The sequence below is a fragment of the Chlamydotis macqueenii genome, chromosome 3, assembly GCF_036417535.1.
Source record: "Chlamydotis macqueenii isolate bChlMac1 chromosome 3, bChlMac1.mat, whole genome shotgun sequence".
NCBI classification, from domain to species: domain Eukaryota; kingdom Metazoa; phylum Chordata; class Aves; order Otidiformes; family Otididae; genus Chlamydotis; species Chlamydotis macqueenii.
Window position 1 is genome coordinate 58,776,115 of NC_141558.1, and position 25,436 is coordinate 58,801,550.

Sequence of the window (25,436 nt, forward strand, 5' to 3'; positions counted from 1 at the left end):
CAAAGATTTTTGCAGTGTAGTGTAATCCACTTGCTAAGCAGACTGAGGATGCAGTTTCACATTATAGCTAAGCCAACCTAAAATGACCACATCATCTTGGGGAGTGAACTACTACCTCTTCCCTGGTCTCTCCACCTTTTCTAGACCAGTGGTTCTACTGTGAGAAAACTATTCTGACATAAAAATGCCCACTTCTTTCTACAGTGTCTGCCTTTTGTTAGTTTAGCTCCCCAGTCAGCTCACTGCAGAGAGGGACAAGTACAGTTCTGGTGGAAAAGAAATAGGAACAAAATGTCACCAGGAGCAGGACAGGCAAGAGAAGTATGACCATGTCTTCTGGTGCATCTGATGTAACATCAGGTACTGATGCACATATACAGACCTTGCCCATGCCTACATATGTATTTCAGGAAGGGTTCAACAAATAAACAACTAATGAGTGTATGAACCTGTTCATGAGTCGGTCAAAAACAGAAAGTGTAAAAAATTCCTCTACATATTAAGAAGCTTGATTAATTATGGCAGTATGGAGACACACCTTTCAGCAATCAGGTTGAAACCAAAACAAATGGTGACTGGTAGGCTTCAGCTCTTTACTGATTGCCAGTCCCTCTGGAAGACCTCCTTTGTATCCCAGTGCCGTGAGTCACAACAGGACTCTTGCCATCAAAGATGCTGCTTCAATGATTCCCTCTCAATCCCTTAAAGTAACAGAATCCTATGACATTTTTAATCCCCAACAGGAATCTCAGGAGCTCTGCTAAGCAAGTGATAAATCCCAGCAAATTTCAATAAGGAAACTTCAGGTGCCAAATCCTGAAAGTTAGGAGAGCTGGAAGTGCAGGAAGTGCAAGGACACCGAACTGACACCCGCAGGAAACAGACTGTAGGTACCTGGTCCATTAAATTCTGTTAATTGCCTAAAAGCTCAACCTAGTTTCATTTGCTTCCATTTGGCATCTGCTTAGTCAGTTGGCCAGAAGGCTATCTTCTTGCTGAAACACAGTTCGTCTTAATTATCAGAAGCCCTAATGGTGCAAATGTCTTAGGGGACAGAATCTCCTTAATAAGGTGACAGTTTGCATGTACCATGTACTGTCTGGCACACACTGTACCTCCCCTTTTTAATGTAAGCAACAGCAGCTGTACAAAGCACTAAGCTTCAAAGAAAGAACATTCTCCTCCTTTCATTACACATTTTTAACAAGTTCTCTGTTCCAGTCTGGAAGCACTGACATACCATTAAATTCCCATTTTGGAATTCATTTCGTTTTTACATAAAAGGGTAACAAAATTTGGTCACAACAAAATATGAATTAAACCACTCTTATCCGCCTGCAATTCCAGAAAGTTCCTTGGTGAACTCCTTGGAACAGCCACTTGGCTTGGCCTGAATAAAATCCAATCTGTGCTCTTTCAATCAATTCTTTAACCTTTTATATCGGTCAAAGAATAAGCTAAAGCCGCTCCTGGAACTGGAACAGGAGGATCACTTTGTTTCTAATTGTGAAAATGTCACTGATAACAAGGGTAATTTGGAAGGAAAAAGAAGTGTCACTGGGACGCAATTCTTTCTGTTGCAAAGTCCACATACTTAGAGGTCAAGTATTGGATGTATTCCTGGGAAAAATAAGACTCATTAACTATTTCTTCAAGCAGCCATGTTAAATGAAAAACGGAAGAGGAAGGTCAAACAGATTCCTGAAGTGGTATTAAGAAATAGCTGAAGTTAAAGAACATAAGCAGTAAAAAAAAAAAAAAAAAAAAGTCGAAGCAAGTTCTCACATAAAACAACAAATTTCAGGAAAGAAAAAAAGTCCATAAGTCTAAACTCAAAATACATCTTAAAACACGTCTGCAGCCAGCCAGAAAGCTGGCATAGTCCAATCTTCTTGAAGTGTTCAATTATATGCCTTTACAAAACCTTTTGGAAAAGGAGTTACTCTTTCTAGTAAAATAGGACTTTTTAACAACCTTCCAGTTACCTCGTTGTCACTTACTGGCACATCCAACCAACCTTCCAGTTATGTCATTGTCACTTACTGGCACATCCAACCTCACAGTGTTTTCTCTGCTCCACTGATAAAAGTTGCAACCAGCAGCTACAGCACAAAAGACAGTTGAGTTAAATCACATTGCAGGAAGTCCACCAGAGGGTCTATTGGTGCAAAATTGAAAAAATATAGAGAGAAGGCAGTGGGAAAAGTGAGGACTGCAGCACATCATGCTTGTGAGAACTAGCAGAGAAGGGTAGCAACAGAAACCTGTAAGCGTGCACCACATCACTTTGTTAACTTGCTGAAGGACAGCCAACACAAGGAGTCCAGAGGCATCAGAAAACTGGTGCAACAGGTCCCTCTGCAGAACCCGAGAGGAGGGGAGCATACTCTTGATGCTGCATTAATGTGATGCCAACCAAAAATTAATAGCAAAGCTGATTCAGTTGTACTTTCTTGAGTGGGAGCACAGGTCAAATGGCCCGGTTTGAGAGGATGACAAGTGGACTTGGCAGTCCATGAGCTGACAAAGTTGCCACAGGAGTAAGGTTTGAGTCTCTTGCTTTAAATAACAGGCTAAAGCTGTTCCTAGAACAACTAGAAGAGAACTATCTTTTGCAGAAATACTGATAGCAAGTTTGCAGCAGGTTTTTTTTCCCCAAAGTTGTCTACTTTACTTGCTTCTTGGAATATATGCCATTTTTCACCTAAGTAAAAGCAAAATGGAGAAAAAACATCACAGACAAGGAGTCTAGCTTACTCACTACCAAAATGCTGAACTCCATTGATCTCATCCAAGTTGTTTTAACTTGTTCAAGAGCTGAGCAGGAGTTGTTGCTACAATCATTATTATACTTGGAAAAACTGTGCTGGCTTTCCTCAATCTTTTGTATTCAGACCTTGCAGAGATCAGAAGTTGGTTTGAGGGCATGGGAGGGTCATCTGCAGAGATGCTGCTTTCCCTGTCCCTATATTCTGAACTCGTGCCTTTCCCCTTGCTCTGAGGCGGGGGGGACTAGACTAGAAAGGGGTAAAAAGACACAGAAATACTAAAGGATGTTTCTGGCTGGCTTTCAAGAGGAAACCTCTATACTGTAAGATGATTCAAGCCTTCAACTACAAGAATACGAGAGATCTCTTCTCCCCTTTGGTCCACTAAGGTGACCAAGCGCTATGCTGCATAGGTCCAAAGGAAGAACTGTGCCACAACCCCACATATTTAAAAACAAAACCAAAACCAACAAGAATCCAACAAAAAAAAAAAACCAAAAACAAACAAAAAAAAACCCCCACCTTACAACTGTACCCTGAAAGTATCTGGCTGCCAACAAGCAGTAGTGTTTTGGACATTGCCAGACAGCTGCTCTTTTCTATCCTCAACAAAGGGAAGAGGAAAACATTCCCATGGCTGGTGATGCAACCTATAGATCACAAGCCTGATCACATCAAGTGTGTCTTGTTTTCTCTAGGACATGCAAGTCATCTAGTCCAAAACAAGTGGAAAGTCAAAGAAGAAATCATTAGTCAAGACATTTCCAACTGCTGTCAACACATTTCAAAGTCAAACTGAAGTTCAAAGCAGGCATTAAAAATCATGAGACTACAATCTCAATTTTTAAGCCAAAGAAAATCATTTGGTTTACTCACATCTCCCTTCAAAAGTAGTAACCTTTACATCTCCAGTTGTTAAAAACCACAACTTATATTACCATGAGGATGTCAATGTAAGAATAAAATCGAGATTTTGCAATAAATTGTGAACTGCAACTTCAGGTTAAAAAAAAAAAAAAAAACAAACAAAAAACCAAAACCAAAAATCTACCACAAAACAGACACAAAGAGCAAAAAGCTAATATAAATACTCAAAAATCTGAATAAAACATTCCACTAGGTTACAGAAATTACCTTACAAGAAGCTTGGCAATTTCAAATAAAGATTAAATTCAGTTAAGTAATAATCCATTTATATGGGGGGGAAAAAAAAAATCTAACCAAAAACTCTAAACTGAGCAAAGTATTTTTGCTGTTATTTATTTATTCAAATTAAGTAATCCACACAAAGTTAGGACTGTCATTCTTAATAATACTAGAACTCCAAATCGGATGTGAACTTTATTTTATAAGCCTTGAACCAACACCATGCAATGTCTAAGTCTTTCAGATCACAATGGCTAAGAACAAATTTTGTACTTAAATCCTCCTTTCTTGGAGGATAAAGGTAATGCATAAAATTTGACTGTTTTATTAGGCCTTAAGGTTTCTAATTTAAGTCAATTCTAGGCAATTTTTGATTCCTAAGAAGGTACTCTCACTTTTTTCTAGAACTGTTCACTCAGATTTGTCTCTGTTTAGTTCACAAGCTCATGAGTGGAAATTTTCTCTTTCATTTACTAGTAAAGAATTCAGAAAGTGAAAAGTTGCACTTCTTAGCATGCACAGACATCAACTGGGATGGTAAATTCCAAACACTTGGCAGTACAAGATATGCTACAAATTTCAAAAGTTAAACAGCTAAGAAAAGGGGACACAATAACTACATGAAATGTTATAGATGAGGCCACGGACACATATATATATACACACACACACACACAAAGTTCAGGGAAGAGCTGAAAATTCAAACTTCAGTCCCAACACAGCAGTGTCATCCTTCCTCTTCCAGGAGGTACGGCACAAACTCTGCCATTAGCAACATCCACATACGTGGGGAACAGGGGAGAGAAACGCATTCATTTTCCTTATAACACTCCTTAAATCTTCTCCAAGACATGCCTGTTTGCAGTACCATATCAGTCTCGACGACAAGCTCTCTAGCAAATCAGCACATCCAAATTCAACACTGCATCTCAGCAGGAAGAAATCTTCCTTTCCGCACGTAGCTAAGCTTCCCTCCTCTTCAGGAGAGACAGATATATTTCTCACCATTTTCTATATAATTCTACAAATATACTATCTTCCAGCAAGTTAATACTGCAGGATAATCCTGTAATATGAATTATTAAACAGACAAATATTCAAAATTCTTTAGGAAAGAAATAAAACCTTCTATCCAAACTATGGTGAGTAAACTTTTTGTAATCTCTTTAAAATTATTCTCAGATAACTCCCCAACTAAGATGATTAAAGGTCACTAGTACATTGCAAAGTATATTTTTATGAGATAAATTCCATTATAATTGCAACAACTATTCCAGCCACAATTTAGACATAGAATCCAATTATCCATTTCATTTTCATTTACACCTCATGGGCTAGATCATTTATCATGTTTCATGATAATGATCAGAAGGCACATGGAAAGTGATTTCTGGAGGTAACAAATTACCTACCATATTAGCATAGCTTACAAGATCCTGTCAACAAGTACTATGCATAAATATGAGGTAATTAAATTTACAATGTGCAGGAGCTTTTGATATGCTACTTGCTTTTCTAGCAGCTGCCAAAAAATCTGGGTTACTAAATTCGACATACCAGTTTAGTTGCTTAAGTACAGTAATTTAGCTCTTCATAACACATCAGGAATCATTATGCCACTAGAACACCAACAGGTAGACAGCATGCAATGGGTTCAATATCTGGAGATGAATTTCTCATCATCTAGTATTATTGCTTCTTGCCACCAAACCATCCATCATGTCTCTGAGACAGCTTGGAATGATAGTGCTGGACCCTCACATTACTGCTCCTTGAACTCTGTCTCATCCGTCTTTTGCATCAGTCCCCATTTGCAGCTAAGTATCATCTCCCCGCTGCAAAACTGAGTGTGAACCTGTAATGCCTTTAACCCGCAGTGCCACTCTAATAGTAATTGATTTCTTTTTATTGCAGAGACAATGCTCAGTAAGACGGTTGCTGAAGCCAGGAGATGGTCAGGACAGTACTACCATGCAAGCTTCTTATGTCTTTAAGAATACGAGCCATTTCCAAGGAAATATTGCTATACTTCCATAGCTATTTTATAACGTATGCATATTTATCAATATATTAAATTGCTATAGGAATATATATGCAGTTTGTGTTCCTGCAGTTCATCTACAATTTAATAGCAAGATTCACTCAAATGCAGCTGAAAATTAATGTCAGGGGTGGCTTCACTTTGTATTTTTGTTAAGTGATTCAGTATTAGAACACTATTAGATTTTTAAATACATACTAAAGCACACAGGTGCACCTGCATTCAAAAAGGAACTTAGATTAACTCTACATTGATCATGGCAAGCCTTTACCAGCGTGATAACTTGTATACCATAAACCACCCAAGACTAAGCATTTTAATTCAGCTTCATCTGAATGCTGTTATAAAAGTTTAATAAATCAAAATGATCAAAATGCCCCCAGTGGCAGGTTGGGATTCAGTTTCCAATTCAAATTCCCTTTAATATATGGCTTCTCCGACATCCTGCATTTTCTGCCATCTATATTGAATTCCAAATGCACTCCTTTTCATCATTACCATGCATCTAGTCATTGGCACACTTTTTAACAACCCTGCACAATACACAGATATGTTTTCCCCTCCCCCAAACTAGAAAATGATGGCAGGTAAGGGAACTTTGTCTACTCTGAAGTAAATTTTTTCTTAACCTCCCCACTAATGTCAATGGCATTTAAACTGAGACAGTACTGAGCTGCAGTATTCCAAGAAAACACTTGATTTAAATAAATGTAGAGACAGATCAGATACTGGAAGGGAAATTCTCCAAGTAAAATACAGCACGGTTATAGTGGGGCAGTCTGGAGACATCTCTAAGATGAGAAAAATCATGTTACTGTAAACAATCTTCATGTCATTGTACTCGGATAAAATGAAGATATAAGAAACAAAGATGCTTTATTTGCTGTTTGAATGCTTTATTTGCTGTTTGAACTCACCTATGTACTTTCCCAATAAGGAGCCACGTGAGAATGACAACACCGAAATGGTGAGACCACGCTCACACAACCAATCATTAATGCCACATCTGTGGTATCACTGGTAACACAATTTTGAAGCAGGCTGAGTGAAGCTGCATCATATCTCGGCTTTGCTAGATTAGGCAGAGCAGGGGATACGCAGCTGACACTCCCTGTATGGTGGCTGACAATACCCCGTTTGTCACAGAGGCAGAAGATCTCAGCAGAACATTACCTAAAGCTGGCACTAAGCCTGCTGGCATAGAGGTAACTCCTCTGCAACTGTGAGCTGCCTGGCCAAGCTCATCTCCGGTCACTACTGCCCGTGATAGGCTTCCACTGATTTTGATTGACCCTACACCCGTACTTCTTTTACTGCCAAATGACTGCAAGGTCTCCACAAGACCAGACAAGAGCAAGTAGCAGCCAACTGCCTGGCAAACAGAGGAGGATCTTTTTCCCATCCCTTTCCCTGCTCTGGGCTCCTGGCCCTCGGGCCAGCTCCGGTGAGCTGACTGCACTCCCCAGCAAGGCAGAGGTGTCCCAGCCAGGCTGAGAGGGAGCAGCTCAATGCCCATTTTGTTTGTTGAACCAGTCCACAGAAGCAACACAGCCCTTAAGCCAAGAGAAGGAGATGAGGGATTTTGCATGGCTAGGGGTATGGGAGAGAAGCAAAGCCTCCCTCCCTGCCAATAGCTGTCCTTTCACCAACACTTACCTGAACACAGTGATTCCTTAAAACTGTACAGAGGTTATAAATCTATGCTTTGGCACAAGAGTTTATATGTTATTCATTCTTACTTGTGAGTGATAACAGGATTGAGTTAGATTGTTTAGGAGATGTCCTAACAAAAATAACAATTAAAAAACCCACCTCGTATCAGCCTAATCACCTTGCATGGTCACTTTTCTCCTCTGATAAAGTAATTAATTTTGTGTTTTCTTAGTATAAGATAAACTCTTGACACGCTCTGTGGCTTCACATGTAGAGCAAACAGCATATTTTCAAGAAAAAAGATGAGCCATATTCTCTCTCTGCCTCCGTACTCTGCCCTTCTGCTCTACAGTCACACATCTTCTCCTTGAATGAGAAATGAAGTCATGACACTGATGTCCAAGCTGAGAGGGTACCACCTCCTGCTTAAAAGATGCCTGAGCCACAGATGCCTGGGAAGGTAAAATCCTACGCCAGCAAGGGACACCTCTACATCTGCTCATCTCTGATACTCTTCCCCAAATACCAGATACTGAGCCCAGCCACAGGGAGGACATGAGGTTACAGGACTTTTATCTTTTGCTCTGGTCCAAATCAATCACTTCAAAGTTCCCGGAATACAGTAAGACAAGGCACAGAAGAGGCTAGCTTTTGCGTAATGAGAATATTAATCTAGACTATATCAAGCAGTACAAAACTCATGTCTTTTGAGATAAAAGCAAAACATATGCTTTATCTTACATGTTTCAGATCTTCCTGAAGACCAAATCACAGAACTACAAAAAAGTAACAGTTCACAGTAAAAAGACTTCAAGAGGATTATAAGTAGACAGAAACACTCCACATGCAAACTAAGGTAACATTGGTATGAAGCAATCGGATAGGCAGTGTCCATCATACCAAACAGCAGACTAACCTTTGTCAAGATTTTTTTTTTTTTTGGCTTTACTTTTACCACACAGACTTTAGAAATCATACATACATGAAAAGACTTTGAAATAAGAGCACCTTGCTCCTCCCTTGGAAAACAGTACGTAAACTGCCACAAGGCATTGTGGCATTTCATCTTTAACACATCCATTAATGATATGGAAGATGCAGAGTCTATCCTCAACAAGTTTGCAGACAACATTAAACTGGGAAGAGTGGCTAACATGCCATAGGGTTGTGCTGCCATCCAGAGGGACCTTAACAGGCTGGAGAAATGGGCTGACAGAATGGGCTGAAGTTCAGCAAAGACGTGCAAAGTCCTGCACATGGGGAGGAACAATCCCATGCACCAGCATATGTTAGGAGCCATCCAGCTGGAAAGCAGCTTGGCAGAAAAGGACCTGGGGGTCCTAGTGGACACTAAGTTGAATATGAGCCAGGAATGTGCCCTGCCGGGTAGAAGAAAAAAAAAAAAAGAGGTATTCTGAGCTGCATTAGAGAAAGCATTACCAGCAGGTCAAGGGAGGTGGTCCTTCCTCTCTGTCCAGTACTGGTGAGGCCACATCTGGAGTGCTGGATCTACTGCTGGACTCCTCAGTACAAGAAAGACATGGACACACTGGAGAGAGCCCAACGAGGGACCACAAAGATGATGACAGGACTATAAGGAAAGGCTGAAAGAACTGGTACTGATTAGCCTGGAGAAGAGAAGGCTGAAGGGGAATCTCATAAATGCTTATCAGTACCTGAAGGGAAGATGCAAAAAAAACAGGGCCAGATTCCTTTCAGTGGTGCCCAGTGCCAGGATCAGAGACAATGGACACAAAGTGGAACACAGGAGGTTCCCTTTCCACACCAGGGAACATCGTGAGGGTAGCCGAGCACTGGCACAGGCTGTGAAATCTCCATACTTGGAGACACTCAGAAGCCATCTGAACATGGTCTTGGGCAAAAGGCTCCACGCGATTCTGCTTGAGAAGGGGGGCTGGACCAGTTGATATCCAAAGGTTCACTCCAACCTCAACCATTCTCCAATTCTGATTTTAAATGTAGCCCTGTGCCCTGTGAAGACAAGATTGCTCAACACAAAATGACAGAACTGAGCCTGTTCCAAACACTCTGCAGTTCTGCTGCCTCCTGAGAATCCAAGTCTCTGGTGTCTTTTAAAAATGCAGTCAAAAGTATTTTCTCCTGCTTCTCCAGGAAAAGCAATTTTCCTCTGCTTTCTAAAGAAAATGGGCAATGTACATATTAATTATGTAAGCCAGAGACAAACATTGCCTTAGCAAAGGAGAAAGCAGAGTTACTTGCACAGAAGAGCTGCCTGATGAGAAAGTGAGGCTGGTACTCTTTCTGGTATGTTAGATATGTGAAGAGCTCGAAACATCTATCTAGATCAATTTATTAATTATGAACATACAGACTTACTGAGGTATTTTCCTATATTCTTGTTTCATTCTTTTATGTAAAGGCGGCAGGATTTGACTTCACGGTGACAGCCCCTCCTTACCCGCTGCAAGAAACAGAGGATTGAAAATAGGAAGATTTCTGTGTTAAATCTGCTTAAAGAGGATAAGATCTTAATATGGCAGAGAAATTAAAACCAGAGGATGTCACAAAAAGATCAAGGTAATTGGATCCTGGACTCTTTGAAAGATGCTTACACCTAAATATGTATCCAAAATATATCTTGTGTTTCATTAGCAAGGTTTAAAAACCTCCACAGAACCATGCATTATTTTTCTGACTGCTGCAAAGTCATTAAAACACTGTCATCTGCTTTTCCTACGAGGATACAACCATGAGAGAATTATGTTTTGGCTAATGGGAAAACTTGGGCTATAAAAGTAGTTCTGAAGGTGGGCTGAGGGTCCAAAAGAGTAACAGTATTAATACCTGTACTCCAGGAAGGCACTTTATGAATCAGGTATAGCAGCCACATGGGTCTTCCAAGTCACAACAACTAACGTGCTTGCAGGCTCCTACAGAAGTCTGGCAATGGTTCAAAGGGGCACTTAGCCAAGATAACGATGTAAAGCCCACAAACTTCAACAACTTGGACTGTGGAATTTCTATCTCCGGCTTCCCCTCCACTCTGAAATTCAGCAAATTCAGAGAAACATACACCCAAAGGCTTGCTGAAGACTCTTCAAAGATACAATCCAAAGCCCTATTACATATCACCACTATCTCCTGGAGATCGAATTTCTGAACACATCGTAAAGTATCACTAATAACCAGATTTGTCTAGCATTTATGGGTGATATGACCAGAACAGGGGAAGAAAAAAGTTAAAAAACCTACTATTCATCACACAGAGAACTTAATACTGGAGGACAGAGATATGGGTCATTTTTCAGAATTGGTACATATAGAGTTAGGTGTACGTATTCAGATAACCTGCTGCATTTTCTTCTATTTGCCACCAAGTGCTCTCCATGTCATTAGACAGGCATATATTTAAATCCACAACTATAATGAACCAAAAAACCATGTAGAAAAATTGAGGACACACATTGGTAACAAGTCCAGAGATTTTACTTTTTTCCAGACAAAACAAGTACTAGTGAATTTCAAACTACAACTTTCTCAAAAGGAAAAACTTCCGCTCTCTTGTAAGAGAAAAAAATAATGCTCATATGAGAAGTATTTGCCAGAGGCAATCTCCATTTTCACAGAGTTCTAGCATCACCGAGGACTAGACAAACTGCTGGTTTTCCTATATAAAATTCTTAAAGGGATTTCAGACAAGAAAGGCAGGAGTATTAGAGACAGCCTTACTTCCATAATAGAAACTGCTCCTGATGGCAAACAAAGTCCAGTAAGGGAAACAAAGAAGAAAATCACCACAAACTTCACCAAAACTTGAAACAAATTACATGCTGGAGGGAAGAGATGCCATCCAGAGGGACCTTGTGCAAATCTCATGAAGTTCAACCAGGCCAAGTGCAAGGTCCTGCACATGGGTCAGGGCAATCCCAGGCACAAATATAGGACGGGCAGAGAATGGATTGAGAGCAGCCCTGAGGAGAAATACTCGGGTGTGCTGGTGGATGGGAAGCTCAATATGAGCCGGTAATGTGCGCCCTTGCAGCCCAGAAAGCCAGCGAACCCTAACCATTCTATGATTCTATGATTCTATAAAAGAGGTGTGGCCAGCAGGTCCAGGGAGGTGATTCTGCCCTTCTACTCCGCTCTCATGAGACCCTCAGCTGGAGTACTGTGTCCAGCTCTGGAGCCCCCAACATAAGAAGTACATAGACCTGTTGGAGTGAGTCCAGAGGAGGGCCACAAAGACGATCAGAGGGCTGGAGCACCTCTCCTATGAGGACAGGCTGAGAGAGTTGGGGCTGTTCAGCCTGGAGAAGAGGAGGCTCTGGGGACACCTTATAGTGGCCTTCCAGTACCTACAGGGGGCCTACAGGAAAGATCGGGAGAAACTCTTTAGCAGGGCCTGTTGTGATAGGATGAGGGGTAATGGTTTTAAATAGAGGGAGGTAAATTCACACTAGATATAAAGAAAAAAAAAAATTTTACAGTGAGTGTGATGGAACACTGGAAGAGGTTGCCCAGAGAGGTGGTAGATGCCCCATCCCTGGAAACATTCAAGGCCAGGTCGGACGGGGCTCTCAGCAACCTGATCTGGTTGGAGATGTCCCTGCTTCTTGAAGGGGGGTTGGACTAGATGACCTTTGAAGGTCTCTTCCAAACCAAACTATTCTATGATTCTATGACTTAGAGGAGAGATCACTTGCCAAGGCAAAGCAAACACAAGAAACAAAATAAGTTCTTTTGTAATAGTAAATTCATACAAACAGGTCAGTTTACCAGAACTTGTGATTTCTGGGTCAGAAGACAATAGAGGAAAACATGTGGAAGACAACTGCCTTTCTTTTTTTTTTTCTGTTGCTAACTTGGATTTGCCAGTACATTTTCATCTTGAAACTATAAATCAAGATGTAGACCTCCCCTGGCTTCGACCTCACCATAAAAAAGCTGTTTGGGTTGGATGAAGAAGTGTTAAGAAAAAACTAATTTCACCTAGCGAAAACATCAAAATTTATGACTCCAGTAAAACTTAGAAACTTATCAGTAGAACCCGATATATGGTAAACCTATTCACAGATCATTAACAAACATTACAGTTGATTCATACAGTGTCTTTTTCCTCATTTTTCTTCCCTGTCTTTAACACTAACCTACATTTTCTTCCAATTAATCTATGTAAGATCCACTGTACGAAGTAAAACACACTGTATTTCCTGCTGACTTTGCAGTATTTAACAGCATAATGTCAGGTTTTGTACAGTTAGTCTTTTAACAATGTGTGGCTACAATCATTTTACACGAAGTATAATTCCTTATCATGCCATTTGAGAGAGTGATTTCCTTGGGATTTTTTGGACAATCAGAGAAACAAACTGCTGTTTCATGAAAATAATTTTAAAAAAAGAAAGACTTAGCACTCAAGTGGATCTTCCATATCCACTGCAGCCAAGGAAATTGGTGGTTTCATTCACAGGTCCTGAGGACTGCCTGAATGTAAGGCATTCCAAACAGGGACAAACCAATTTGGGATTACTCTACAAAGTTTTGTTAACAAACCACATAAGAACGCAATATGAGTTTCATGTCCTCCTGACAGCTACTTTTAACACACCAAGTCAACCAGGAAGTTGATCACAATTGCTCTGATGAAAACTAGCTCATTTCTTGATGCACAAGGTCACTTTTCCAATAAATATTGCCAACGTCAGACAAACATTCCAGTAGTTTTTAAGAGCTCTGAACAAAGATACAGTACAAGAACAGGTTAAAGTGTAAAGATCTTTATTGACTGAAGAGAGAAATACTATTTGGTACTGTATTTTGGAAAGTCTACACAACTGTATATAGCAAGCATACACATGAACCAGGGCACAAGTTATGTCTTTGGGAACTTAATTTTCACATTTCCATGTTAAGTAGTAAATGAAGCAGAAAGAGTTTGAGAGCATGATACACTTCTTCTCAAAAGCAAGTAAAAAGAAAGAAATTGTCTGGGTTTTTTGTTTACTCTTATTTACATATCAAAGCTACTGTTCCTCCCTGCATCTCCCTCAAGTTCCAGTGCAGACAACCCTGAAGACTTCAAGAAAGACCTTGAAGACCTTCAAGACCTTCCCAGAAACTGCCAATTTACCGGTCACCAAGGGAAAATATAAATAGATAATTAATCAGATGGACCTATTCAGGAGGGTAAGTCAACTAACAGTAATGACAGCACTAAGCTTCCTGTAAAAGGAAGGGGAAAGGGAGAGCTCCTTCTACATGTATCCAAGAATGCCAGCAATGCCATAGAAACCATATATAGATTAAAAAAAAAATAAAAATCAATACCACACAGCCACTGAGCTTGGAGCTGAAGATCAGCTCTAAGCAAAGGTGAGACATTAAATTATTGACTGGAGCTACTTTTTGGTAAAAAGTCATAACTGAATTACAAATCCTATCCTAGTCTGATTTTTCTTAAAAAAGATTAAGCAAAGTAACTGAGTTACCCCTTTTAGGGTCTTTAAATGTATACCATCTCTCCCAGGTAACTACATTTGCAAGAAAGTTTAGAACTCCACTGAAAGTAATTCTTCTGTTAAAGCTCAAAATGAAGTAATGATGTTTCAATGTGATGCACATTATATAACTGGAAATTTTCATTACGAAGACTAACTTATGGACTGTCCATCAGAAAAGTACCAGATGCCTCTACAACTATATTACGGTACCACGTCTGTAGATGTGCAATAAGTAAGGATCTTGGCCATGTACGTAAACACTCAGGTTTTGAGTTACTGGGCAACAACTCCTGTTCCTCATCCCACACTCTCTAATAACCACTGTTATCAATGAAGTTTGGCTTCTACAAACTGAAGACCTTATCATTACTCAAAACGATGTGGAAGCAATACTAAAGCCATGACAAAGTAAATTGTGTTTCATCAGCTTTTCCCTCTCCTCTGGCTGTGAGAACACACAGATCAATACTCTTCAGCACGAGAATTCTGCAGTGAAATTTTCATTTGTTACAAACAGCAACAAAAGGGCCCCAAGCATGCCCTGTCACTTCCAGTTTAGGAGGAAATGCACTAATAAACTCTTCCCCCTGGGTCATCTTTGACAACGGGCAATACTATGCCAGCTCTTATTAAAGGCAATTCGTATCAGTGGCCCAAAAATTTCCTTTAAAATTATCATCTTTTGTATCCATGTAGCAGGATGTCAGCTTTAAAGTGCCACTGAGATATAGGACCTGTCATTATGGTTAATTTTCAGTACAGTTTTAACACCAGGGTAGCTGATCCCTAAGGGTATGCTTTTTTGGCTAAAAAGATTTATTTAGTGGTTATCCAGACAAACAAGAAAATATATTACTGTATATTGCTTTTCAAATAGAGCAGCAAACAATAAATCCTACTATAAAGCATAAATCTTTTTTTCTACCATGATGTCAAACAGATGAAAATGTTTTTAGAAGACTAATTTTTTTTTCTTTTACTTTTCTTTTTAAAAGAATACATATTAAGAAAACCCTTAAAATTCTTGGGCTTCCAATGCAAAAAGCACACAAAAGCTAAATTAACCTTAAAATATGAAACCTATATAGCTGTTGTATATACAGTTAGATATCAAGTTTATGTTTCGAGCCATAAAGATGGCATTCCCTATCAAATGACCCAAGCTTCTCAGCAGAACAATATGCTGCACTGAAGAAGAGAGTACTATGAAGTTTGATATTGCTATCTAATCTTTTTAGAAAAATAGACACAATTTTATTGCTGTATTGTAATAGAAAAAAAATAGAAAACTTCACTGGATAAATACATCCCTTTGCCTTGTTTTTGTAACAACACAATATTTTTGTGCTACAACAGGACTAATTTCATTGTATTAGAATGAAGACCATCTTGCACTTTGCTAGACAAAAGGAACACCTACGTAATAAAAAAAGTTGTTAATATAGTGTCTAAACCCTCATATGGTCAGCAAAGCCCATTTTTATTGATGTTATATAGAAGGCATAAAACCTCGTTGACTTCAATCAACTAGTCTCCCAAGGAAAAGACCTCTGCTGGTAAACACTACATATCAAATATCTTAGAGATTTCCTACGTTACTTTTATTTCTACAAGCTGAGGACAAACCTGCTTTCCTTTCTCTGTCCCAGCTCCAGATGCAGTGGTTGACTCCCAAATGCCAACTGACCAAACAGCCGATTGCTAGATCAACGAGTCGAGTGAGAGGCCATCATGTGCCCAACCACTTACCTGGCCAAAACAGACCCTGCACCACAAAGCATCACAGGCAGATTTTGTACACCACTTCTTTTTCCCACTTCAAAAACATTACGCCTCACTACAGCTGAGTGAAATGGAAAATTCTGCAGCTGATGCAACTATGCAAGGAGAGACTTACAGAACCATAGAATGGTTTGGGTTGGAAGGGATCTTTAAAGGTTGTGTAGTCGAACTCCCCTGCAAGGAGCAGGGACATCTCCAACCAGATCAGGTTGCTCAGAGCCCTGTCCAACCTGGCCTTAAATGTTTCCAGGGATGGGGCATCTACCACCTCTCTGGGCAACCTCTTCCAGTGTTCCACCACCCTCACTGTATTTTTTTTTTACTTATGTCTAATCTAAATCTACCTTCTTTTAGTTTAAAACCATTACCCCTCATCCCATCACAACAGGCCCTGATAAAGAATTTCTCCCCATCTTTCCTGTAGGCCCCCTTGAGGTACTGAAAAACCACTATAAGGTGTCCCCAGAGCCTCCTCTTCTCCAGGCTGAACAGCCCCAACTCTCTCAGCCTGTCCTCACAGGAGAGACGCTCCAGCCTTCTTATCGTGTTCACGGCCCTCCTTACGACTCACTCCAACAGGTCCACGTCCTTCTTGTGTTGGGAGTTCCAGAGCTGGATGCAGTACTCCAGGTGGGGTCTTCTTCATAGCTTATTCCAGGCCAGATAGCAAGTGACTTTTGGAAGTGAAAACTGAACTTCTACATTCAACCATATCCTTTGCTGGTCAGATTACATGCTTCCAGAACACAAAACGCATAAACAAAACATCAACCTGACATTGCCACACACAAGCTACAGTTGAACCGCAGCAGGATTCTGAGTGAATTACAATGAAAAAAGTATTTCAAGCAGAAAAAAAGCAAGTTTTTACTTTTCTTCCTCCTACTTCAGAGGTTTGAAATCCTCATAAAATATCTACATAATGCGCTCAGTCCTAGGGTAGGTGAAAGTTTACAGCTATTTTTATATATCTATCTTCCAGGTAACAGAGCAATATATTATTATTTGCTGTATTAACAGTCTGCCCAAGGCACAGGTTATAAAAGAGAATGCTAACTAACTACAATGGATTCTCTCATATCTGTAAAAATATCTACGAAAAGTTCAGCATTTTTTACCCTATGTTCAACAAATAGCATCCACAGAAAAGCATACAGGCAGGTTACACACATTGCAAGAACAGGGTTTTTACACAGATGCATTCGATGGAAAGCAATTGCAAGAGGTTTTGCAAACCAGTTTATAATTTTATGAAAATTTAAGAAGCCTCAGAGAGCTATCTTTGTATGATCATTGCAGATCAAGGCACCTGTAGGCTAAATAAAAGGATTAAGTAGAAAGCACTGGTATTAAGAGCAGTTAAATGGACAAAATGAAAGCAGTTAAAACCTTACCTCGAACAATAAGTTGAGCAAAATTTGACACTCCTGAACCTCTCTCTGACTGAGTCACACAGCGGTATAAATCCTGGTCGGTTTTTGTCACCTCTTGCAACTTAAAGGTAGCAGCAAATCTTCTGTGATTTATATTTTTAGTCTGAGCAACTGGAATATCTTCCCCATTTCTTCTCTGAAAATAAGAGAAACCAAGGAAGAGTTATCTCATAAGAATACAAAAGATATTTATCATGCAAAGAGTACATAAAAACATCAAATGCATTCGCTCTGTGATGCATTTCCAGGGTAAAAGAGCTCAGTGCTGAGGTCCCATCAAGAGACAAGCAGTACTCAAAAAACATTTCAGAATCAAGTTTGGGGGTGAAAAGCACCATCAGGCTTTCCCACTGCCACAAAACATAACCCTGACACACCCAACCGCCATTGCTTCATAGCTGGAACCACAGGAGAGGCCACAGGAGTTGCAGCTGTACTCCTAAGAAAATTTGTTCATCTTTAAATAAAATTGTAACAGATAATCCAGGTGTATTGTAAAAAACACTTAAACAAACCTGGCATTGAGGGATTTGATAGGTTTTCAACAGCCCTTTTTCAGCAACCAGCCAATATTTCCTTTTTAATGCTCCCTTTTATCTGCCTAAATTCAACACCTTCTAAAACTGTACCTTTGGTACACTAAGCACCTCCTATCTACCTAAAGTTAGCTGAAATAAAAAGGGGAGGGAAGGAAGCTGCTAAAAGAGGAATGATGTATATCTCATTTAAAGGAAGGAGCTTAGAGTTTGAAAAAAATCATAGCTACCACAAATCACTGAAAAAAATAATCTGTCTGGAGCTGCAGGGCAGGATGAGAGGTCAGTAAGGTAGAAACCGTTTGAGCTCTTTTGTGACCCTTTTTCCTTATTCCCATTCATATTAAATGGTCAATTTTGATTTTAATCGAAGAACAGACCCTGTATCAAAGTTTAGCATTAAAAAAAAACCAACAAAGCAAACAACAAAAGAAATACGCATCAACTGAACAAATAATGTTCCTGCTCTCTCCCATAGATCAATTGCATGTTATTCCCCAACCAGGACACAGTTTCTGAGCACTCGGCTGTGCTCAGTCACCAGAAAGATGCCATCATTTCCTTGTAACTGTATTGCCTGCTCTGCTTGATACATAGCAAAATCTGACCTCCACGGACATTTTTAGCTCTAATCAACGCCTGGAATGAGAAACTTCATTGAGGTCTTAAAGTCTGAACTTTCTGTCTAACACAAGAAGCAGCACTGCTGAGCCGCAAAATGTAATAACCGGAAAGCCTGCAGCAAACAAAAAGGGGAGAAAAAGGCAATGAGTTAATGCTGCACGTGTATATTAGCAAGCCCCCGGTCACAGGCAGAATACTTACTTCACAATACTCAAACACTTCATTTTACATCTACCCTTTGTGATCTTGGCACAGGTTAGTCATTCTCTATCAAGTTTGGCAGTAGATTAGCCAGGAGTTCGGTACTGCTGCAAACTCACTGTAACAAGTATTCATTTTGACGATTAGTATGTTTAAACAGATGAATTTTAGCTTCTGTCATCTTTCTTGCAGCAGTCAAAGCACCCTTCCCATGCTTCACTGCAAGTCCTGGGTGAAAATGCCTGTTTATACCAAACCTGGCAGATTTCAAGTTCTTTCAGTTGCTGGTATTCCACTACAAAGACTACACTATCAACCTTATAACAGAAAGTTTATTGGCCTAACTCCTTCTCATTTCATGAAGACATCATCCATTTCCTCCAGCCCCTAGCCACCCTTTTTCCCGTTACACCAGAAATGGGAGGGAGCTGCTACCCAAGGGAAAGTGCAGTCTGTTGGGTTGGGCGAGAAAGTACAGTGAGATGCAACGAGTGAAAACAGATCTCCAAAGGCAGATGGCGCATGAGACGCTTCCAAAAGGTACTTGTACGTCTCTTCCCTAAATCAAAGTCACCAGCCTGTAACCACCAAAAGCCTGCTTATCACATGGACGCTGTCTGAAGGAATGTTCACAGGGCAAAAGCAATGGAAACTGGGCACTGGATAACCTGGACCCACTGTGGCGGAGTTCAGTCACGCTACGACAGGTATTGGCTCCCTTCGCAGCTCTGCAAATATCTGACTCCTATTAAGAAAAATTAAGGAAGTTTGCTGATGCCTGCAAAGACTCCTATGAATGAAAGCCCTTACCAAACTTCAGGGATCAATGAAATTATTAAATTCCAATAACATCACCCATCATTTGTGTGGTAACAGCTTTATTTCAGCGCTGCTTAAGCTACAGTAAAATGATTTCGTGGGAGGGGCACCTCTCCCTCTGGTTAGCTGGCTTCTCCTGATAGCAAAAGCTAAATCCGAAATTAGGATTTTCAAGCTACATTTTTCCCCCTCCTCAGATTTAACCAGAGGCTTGAACTCTCTGGAATGATAACTTAATATAAAACTTGGATTTGTGCCTTGAAGTAACCAAAATAAACAAACCTCATGGTACTTTCTTCCTCTTATGCTTGTCTGTGCCCTCCCACAGTGCATGCTCTCATGGCCACATCACAGCCAGCAAAGGGAAGTCAAGCTCCTCCACTATACACAAACTTGCCACCTAACTGTTAAAATGACCAAGCAGCATATAATAAACAGAAGGCATATTGTTAAAAATTATATGACAGCAAACTTGACAAGTAACCCATGTAAGGCAGTCATTCTTGCTCCGCTATAAAGGGAAAAATAAACATTACAGAGTTTTCTAAAATAAAGTACTCCCTTCAATAAGTCCAGTGCCTTAAATCTGAACACCAAGCACTCAGTCTGCAGCAGAGAAGCACATCCAAGCTCGCTGTGTAAAATAATTTAGAACTTGCTTACTTAAGCTCATCTGCACACTTCATGTTGAGAAACAAAGTGAACTGGGCTCCTACTTAAAATGAGATATTAATGCATCTTCAGAGCAATTAATCAAAATGAAATTTAACAAGCATTACAGTTCTACTCCAACAACAAAACCTAACATTTTCTTTTCTGTTTACATCGTGATTTCCTACCCCTTTATCTTACAAGGCTTACAGTAGTTGCTCAAATTTCTCTGTATTAGGATTTGTTTCTTGGGAACCCAATTGCACAATTACATCTTCAAAGTCTATCTTCATGCACAGCTTATCCATTAAAATATTTTTGCATCATAAAAATGATGAAAATTTCAAACAGAAGAGAGTTCTCACTTAAAAATGAATGTTAAGGAAAATACTCTGCATTCATTTTGGCGCGTATCCCTTACACTAGTAAGCCATTAGTCAGTCAGAGTTCAGATGCACTGCCATGATCTCTTAATTAAATTCTTCTTTTTAATGTCAGGGCATTACTACTGATTTCAAAGGAGAGGAAAGAAAGGCAGCAGTGCTCTCTGCTTATTAGAGGGTTTCTGGTACATACCGTTTCAATTTATGTCCTGCTCACACTGAACAGAGCTTGAAAATGCTGTTCAATTAGGTTTTAAAAATTCAATTTAAAATTAATGTGGAGTTATACTAATAGGTAATGACTGTACCCTGTGCGATCCTTGGTTCCTCCAGTCCCTTGCTGTCTGATTTGATAACCCTGAATTGCTCATTTAGGAGAGGTCACCACCAGGCATTTCTCCTCCTTTTGTGAAAATAACTCTGGGCTTCACGAAGAACTACACTCTATAAACACTTGATTAGAAGAAATATAAGCATGTGGAAAAACCTCCTTAGTTCTAGTATTTCAGGCACTTAAAATTATGACCTTAAATAAGTCTCTCTGACTTCAAGGTCATTTTTAATTTGATATGAACATGATTTTATTATTTTTTTTTTCAGGGAGTGAAATGAGATCATCTAAATTTAAACAAAGTCAAGTCTACACAGCTTAAAAAAAACAACGACAGGCAAATGAACAATTACCCTTAAATTTATCTTTTTGCTCTCATGAAACAAATCAAGCATTTAACAAACAAAATAAAACGTTAGTGGATCTTCCACAACCTAAATGGAACAAGAAGCATCTAAACTCCTACACATTACTTAATTGGTAGAATTTGTTTTTCTAATTTTCTAATACAAATTAAAAATTTATCTGCATTTCTTTCTCAACTTTTCAGGTTGAAAAGAGCTGTTTAAACAAAAAAGAAAAACCCACCAATAAGATACCATAACTTTCTGCGGTGATGTTCTGTCTAAATTTTCCTGAGCTCTTTTTTTTTATACCACTGATTTTTATCAGCCTGGGCAGCTCAACCTTACACATTCCCATCCTTTTCTTAGTGTAAACACCTTAAAATAAGTCAGCTCCACTGCTAATAATTACAGTCAACTCTGGTTGCCTTCTCGGGCTCCCGGCTGGATATCAGGATGCCTCCAGCGATCAGAAGATGTTAATGCTGTGGCTGCAGTGACACACACATTACTCTGGTAGCAGTGCTCACTTCAGCTGGCCCCGACCCACTCCCTCCTCGCCTTCATTCTCGTGCTCATGCAGAAAACTGGCCTGGAATTAAAAAGAAAACCTTCCTGGAAAACATACTCCATCTCCATCTATTATCATCACCAAATGGATTAGTTCATGATCAGATTCACTCCATGGCTACAGGGAGCAGAGGAGAGGGCAGGATCCCGTGCAGGGGGCAAGGCGCAAGCGGAGATTCTTGTTTAAGCAATTTGGTCCCCGAGGGTGCAATCAAAACTTCAACAGACAGCAGAAGGGCTGGAAGGATGCCCCCAGCAGCCTGGGGAATTGCACCTCTGCTGCTCCGAGCAGAAAGGGAATTTGTAAATAACGTGCTCCAAAACATTCCTGGTTTTACTCACTGTGTAAAGGAAGAAATGCCCTCTTTTTTTTTTTTTCCAAGAGGGAAAAGGAGTGAATGTGGATAGGTTGAACGGCTGAATTATAGCAATAATGTGCGATCTCTGCCAAAAGAGCTTTTTGAAAAAATAAAACAACACGAGGGGAATAAACAACATAAATAACTATACTTGAAAAATTTTACTTATGTGTAGCTGCTGTCTGGCACTTTTCAACACATACAGCACATGCTTTTATAGCACTTAGGACACAATTTCAAAATGGAGAAAAATCTGTCTACTTTTTTTTTAAATTATTATTTTCTTTATATTCTTTTTCACAAATTTCTCAATATATATTCTTGAGACTTTAAAACTTACTAAATAGACTATAAACACAATAAAGCATTACGTCTATTTATCATAAGAAATTATGAATGCAATTTTAATTTTTTCCCTACTAAAAAAAGAGCAAATGACTGAACAAGTGGGACCTATTTTTCAATTTTATTTACAAACACATAATTTAAGCCTAAGAAATCATTTTTTTTTTCAAGCAGAACAGAACTGGAACTGTAGTTTAAATAACATGCCTAGGTAGTCCTATCTTCTTAGTATACAAGAGGATAAAGTAGCAATTTCTTTTGTTTGTTTGATTTTTAAGAGAAAGCATGGAGTTAAACATTTTAAGTAGGAAATTAATGAAACCTGCTTTAACTTGCTGGTCTCCCTACATCCATGGCAAATCAGACTAAGATCCTATTTTCCCATGAACTACGTGTTCATTTATTAGCAGTAAAAGCAACACAGCTTTTCCCATGCAAACATATACAGAAGATCTTGAATACATGTGACAAGCCAAGTTTTATCCTGCATACTGCACTGCAGTACAGAAAAATCCATGATTGCTTTAAATGTCTTGGTTACATACACTGCTGTTACTCAAACTTCTCCACTTTTAAGTAGCTCAATTTCTCTCACACTGCACTGAACCTCCTACTGAAGAAAGAAAGGGTTCTCATTAAATAATCTAATTGAGAGCCATCTGGCCCTTCAGAGGTGGCAATCCTAATTTATTCTATTATAATAAAATCCACTGGAGGCAAAATAGCAAAATTCATACTACAGTGTCCCTAGCCATTCCACCACACAAATAAAAATGACGCTCGCTTTTTCTGGACATTTTAAAGCCTCTTATTTTAAGCCTAATCTAACATACGTCACAAAAATCTATATTTAAAAAAAAAAAAAAGAGAAGCTTTTCAGAAAGTTACAGTTCTTGAATGCAGTGTTGTTTGGTTTGTTGGTTTGGTTTTTTTAAAAAAAAACAATAATTCACAGCAATATGAATTCTGGACACAGTGATTAAAGATCTATATCACCTTGAGCAGTGCATGCTGAACTACAGTATTCACCCTGCAGCTCCAAACAAAAAATCTGATTAGTTACAAGAAGACAATGAAGGAAAAAAGTTGCAAAAACCCCCACTACTGAAGACAAACACCACAGAAGACAGTTCCTCAAACACTCCTCAGCAGATGATTTTACCCTTTTCTAAAAGCAGCCAAGTGTACCAGCTGCTCCTAGTCTTCTGTCCTTCACTAAGCCCTGCAGCTATTTGAGGAAATGAGGGCCTGGGGCATTAGGCTACCTACCACAAACCTCACCACTGAGGAAGAGACAACGAATGCAAGTGTTAACTGACAAGACTCAAAGGACTCAACAGTCAAGGGATTTATAGCAATATATGTTTTTATAAACATCATCTTAATTTCAAGTGTCTCATTGATAGGGGTTTAAGCCACTTGCTGGCTGAGGAAATACTACCCCTACCAGCACTACACAGGGTGACCAGACTTCCACCATAGCTGGTCCAGCTGTAAACTACAAAATGGCAGGAGGAGAAAAAGGCATCCGGTGTTACAGGTGGTCAGTGAGCTGCCCGCGGCACGACCGCGGGCACAGCCCCCAGCGCCTGATGCTCCGGCTGCCGCGGGAGAAGCAGCATCTCTAGGGAAGATCTACAGGGATGACATCCCTGAAGGCTGCCGTGTCAACTAAATGACTGGTAGCTATGCAGGCTGGAGGATTTAGTTAACTGGGGCAGAATTACATTAGAACTAGAATGATTACACTATTTCATGTTGCTGAAACCTAAGATGACGGGGCATCTAGGGAGAACTGCCATATTTATCCAAGAAGCCAATAAATTGAGGGAGGAAAGAGGAGAATGGTTCATTCATGGTTAAATGACACAGATAGCATCAATGGTGAATACTGTGTTAAAAGGGGGGGGCAGAGGGGGAACCTTTGTGAAACAAACAAGTTAGAAGGAGAATATCAAATACCAAGTTTTGGATATTGTATTTTTCATTGGTGAATATTCTTTATAGCTGTGTCGGAGTCAGCAGTGTGTGATACAGAGTAAACTGCAAGCCAAGTCATTTACAAGGAGCTTGATATATCACTTCAAGTCAACTTTTTATACATCTTTGAAAAAAAGTTTGGAAAATCAGAATATCTATCACAGAACATAAATACAATGAGGCGAAAGTGCAGGTAAAATAGACAAGCCACTGCAGAAGTGGAGCCCTGTCCTCCACACACCCCTGTTCTGTTGGTCACTTTGAAAAAACATCTTTTCTATAAGTAAAAGCAACCAAAGATGAGAAAAATGAGGCAAGTGAAGTTCCTGTGCAAGCCTCAAATGCAACAGAAAAAAAACTTATGCACTGCTTGGTCATTGCCAGTAATCAAGAAACAGGTGAGACAAGATAGTGTTCAGCTGTATTTTACCAGCTCAGGAAAGGTGGTTTGGTATAAAGAGTCGAATTTGCTGTACAAATTAGTACTTGTTTTGGGCAGATGATGCTGATGATCCAAGAAGTCTGCTGTCTCCCTAGAGGCTCCTCAGATGTTGACCCACCACTCCTGCCACCGAGAGAGAAGAGTGAACCCAGAGTGATCAGTCCTCTCTCTTCCCACAGCCTCCACACAACATCATGGCTTCAACTCCTCCTTAGGGCACGCAGGCCCAGCTGACTGACTTCAGTTCAACACCAAAACGCATCAAACTTGACAGCTGACTAAAACCAAAAAGGGTACCAAAAAGCTCTATCACTGTTTCAGAGCTGAAACCCTGTGGGTGCTAACAAAGCAGCTTCTCTGAACTTCCTTCTAGACTCCACCAAAGAAAAAGGAAAATAACAAAACTTCTCTTAACAGTCAGAGTGTACTCAGCTCCCCTTAACTTTCAGGGGTCATAAAATTTGTGCAAGCCAACAAAAAACGTTCTTCAAATGTAATGAAAATGGTGAATAGGCAGGTGCACTTTAACAATAAATGTTTTATCAT

General features: G+C 39.7%; 1 protein-coding gene across 13 annotated transcripts in view; it reads right to left on the minus strand.

Annotated features, from left to right (window-relative positions):
• The window catches only part of PTPRK (protein tyrosine phosphatase receptor type K), a 416,154-nt gene that overhangs the window by 194,938 nt on the left and 195,780 nt on the right, over positions 1–25,436 (minus strand). For all 13 annotated transcript variants that reach the window (XM_086743669.1, XM_086743658.1, XM_086743668.1 and 10 more), the window contains exon 6: positions 17,267–17,441. In XM_086743669.1, the coding sequence (XP_086599795.1) occupies positions 17,267–17,441 (175 nt within the window). The remainder of the gene's footprint in view (positions 1–17,266; positions 17,442–25,436) is intronic.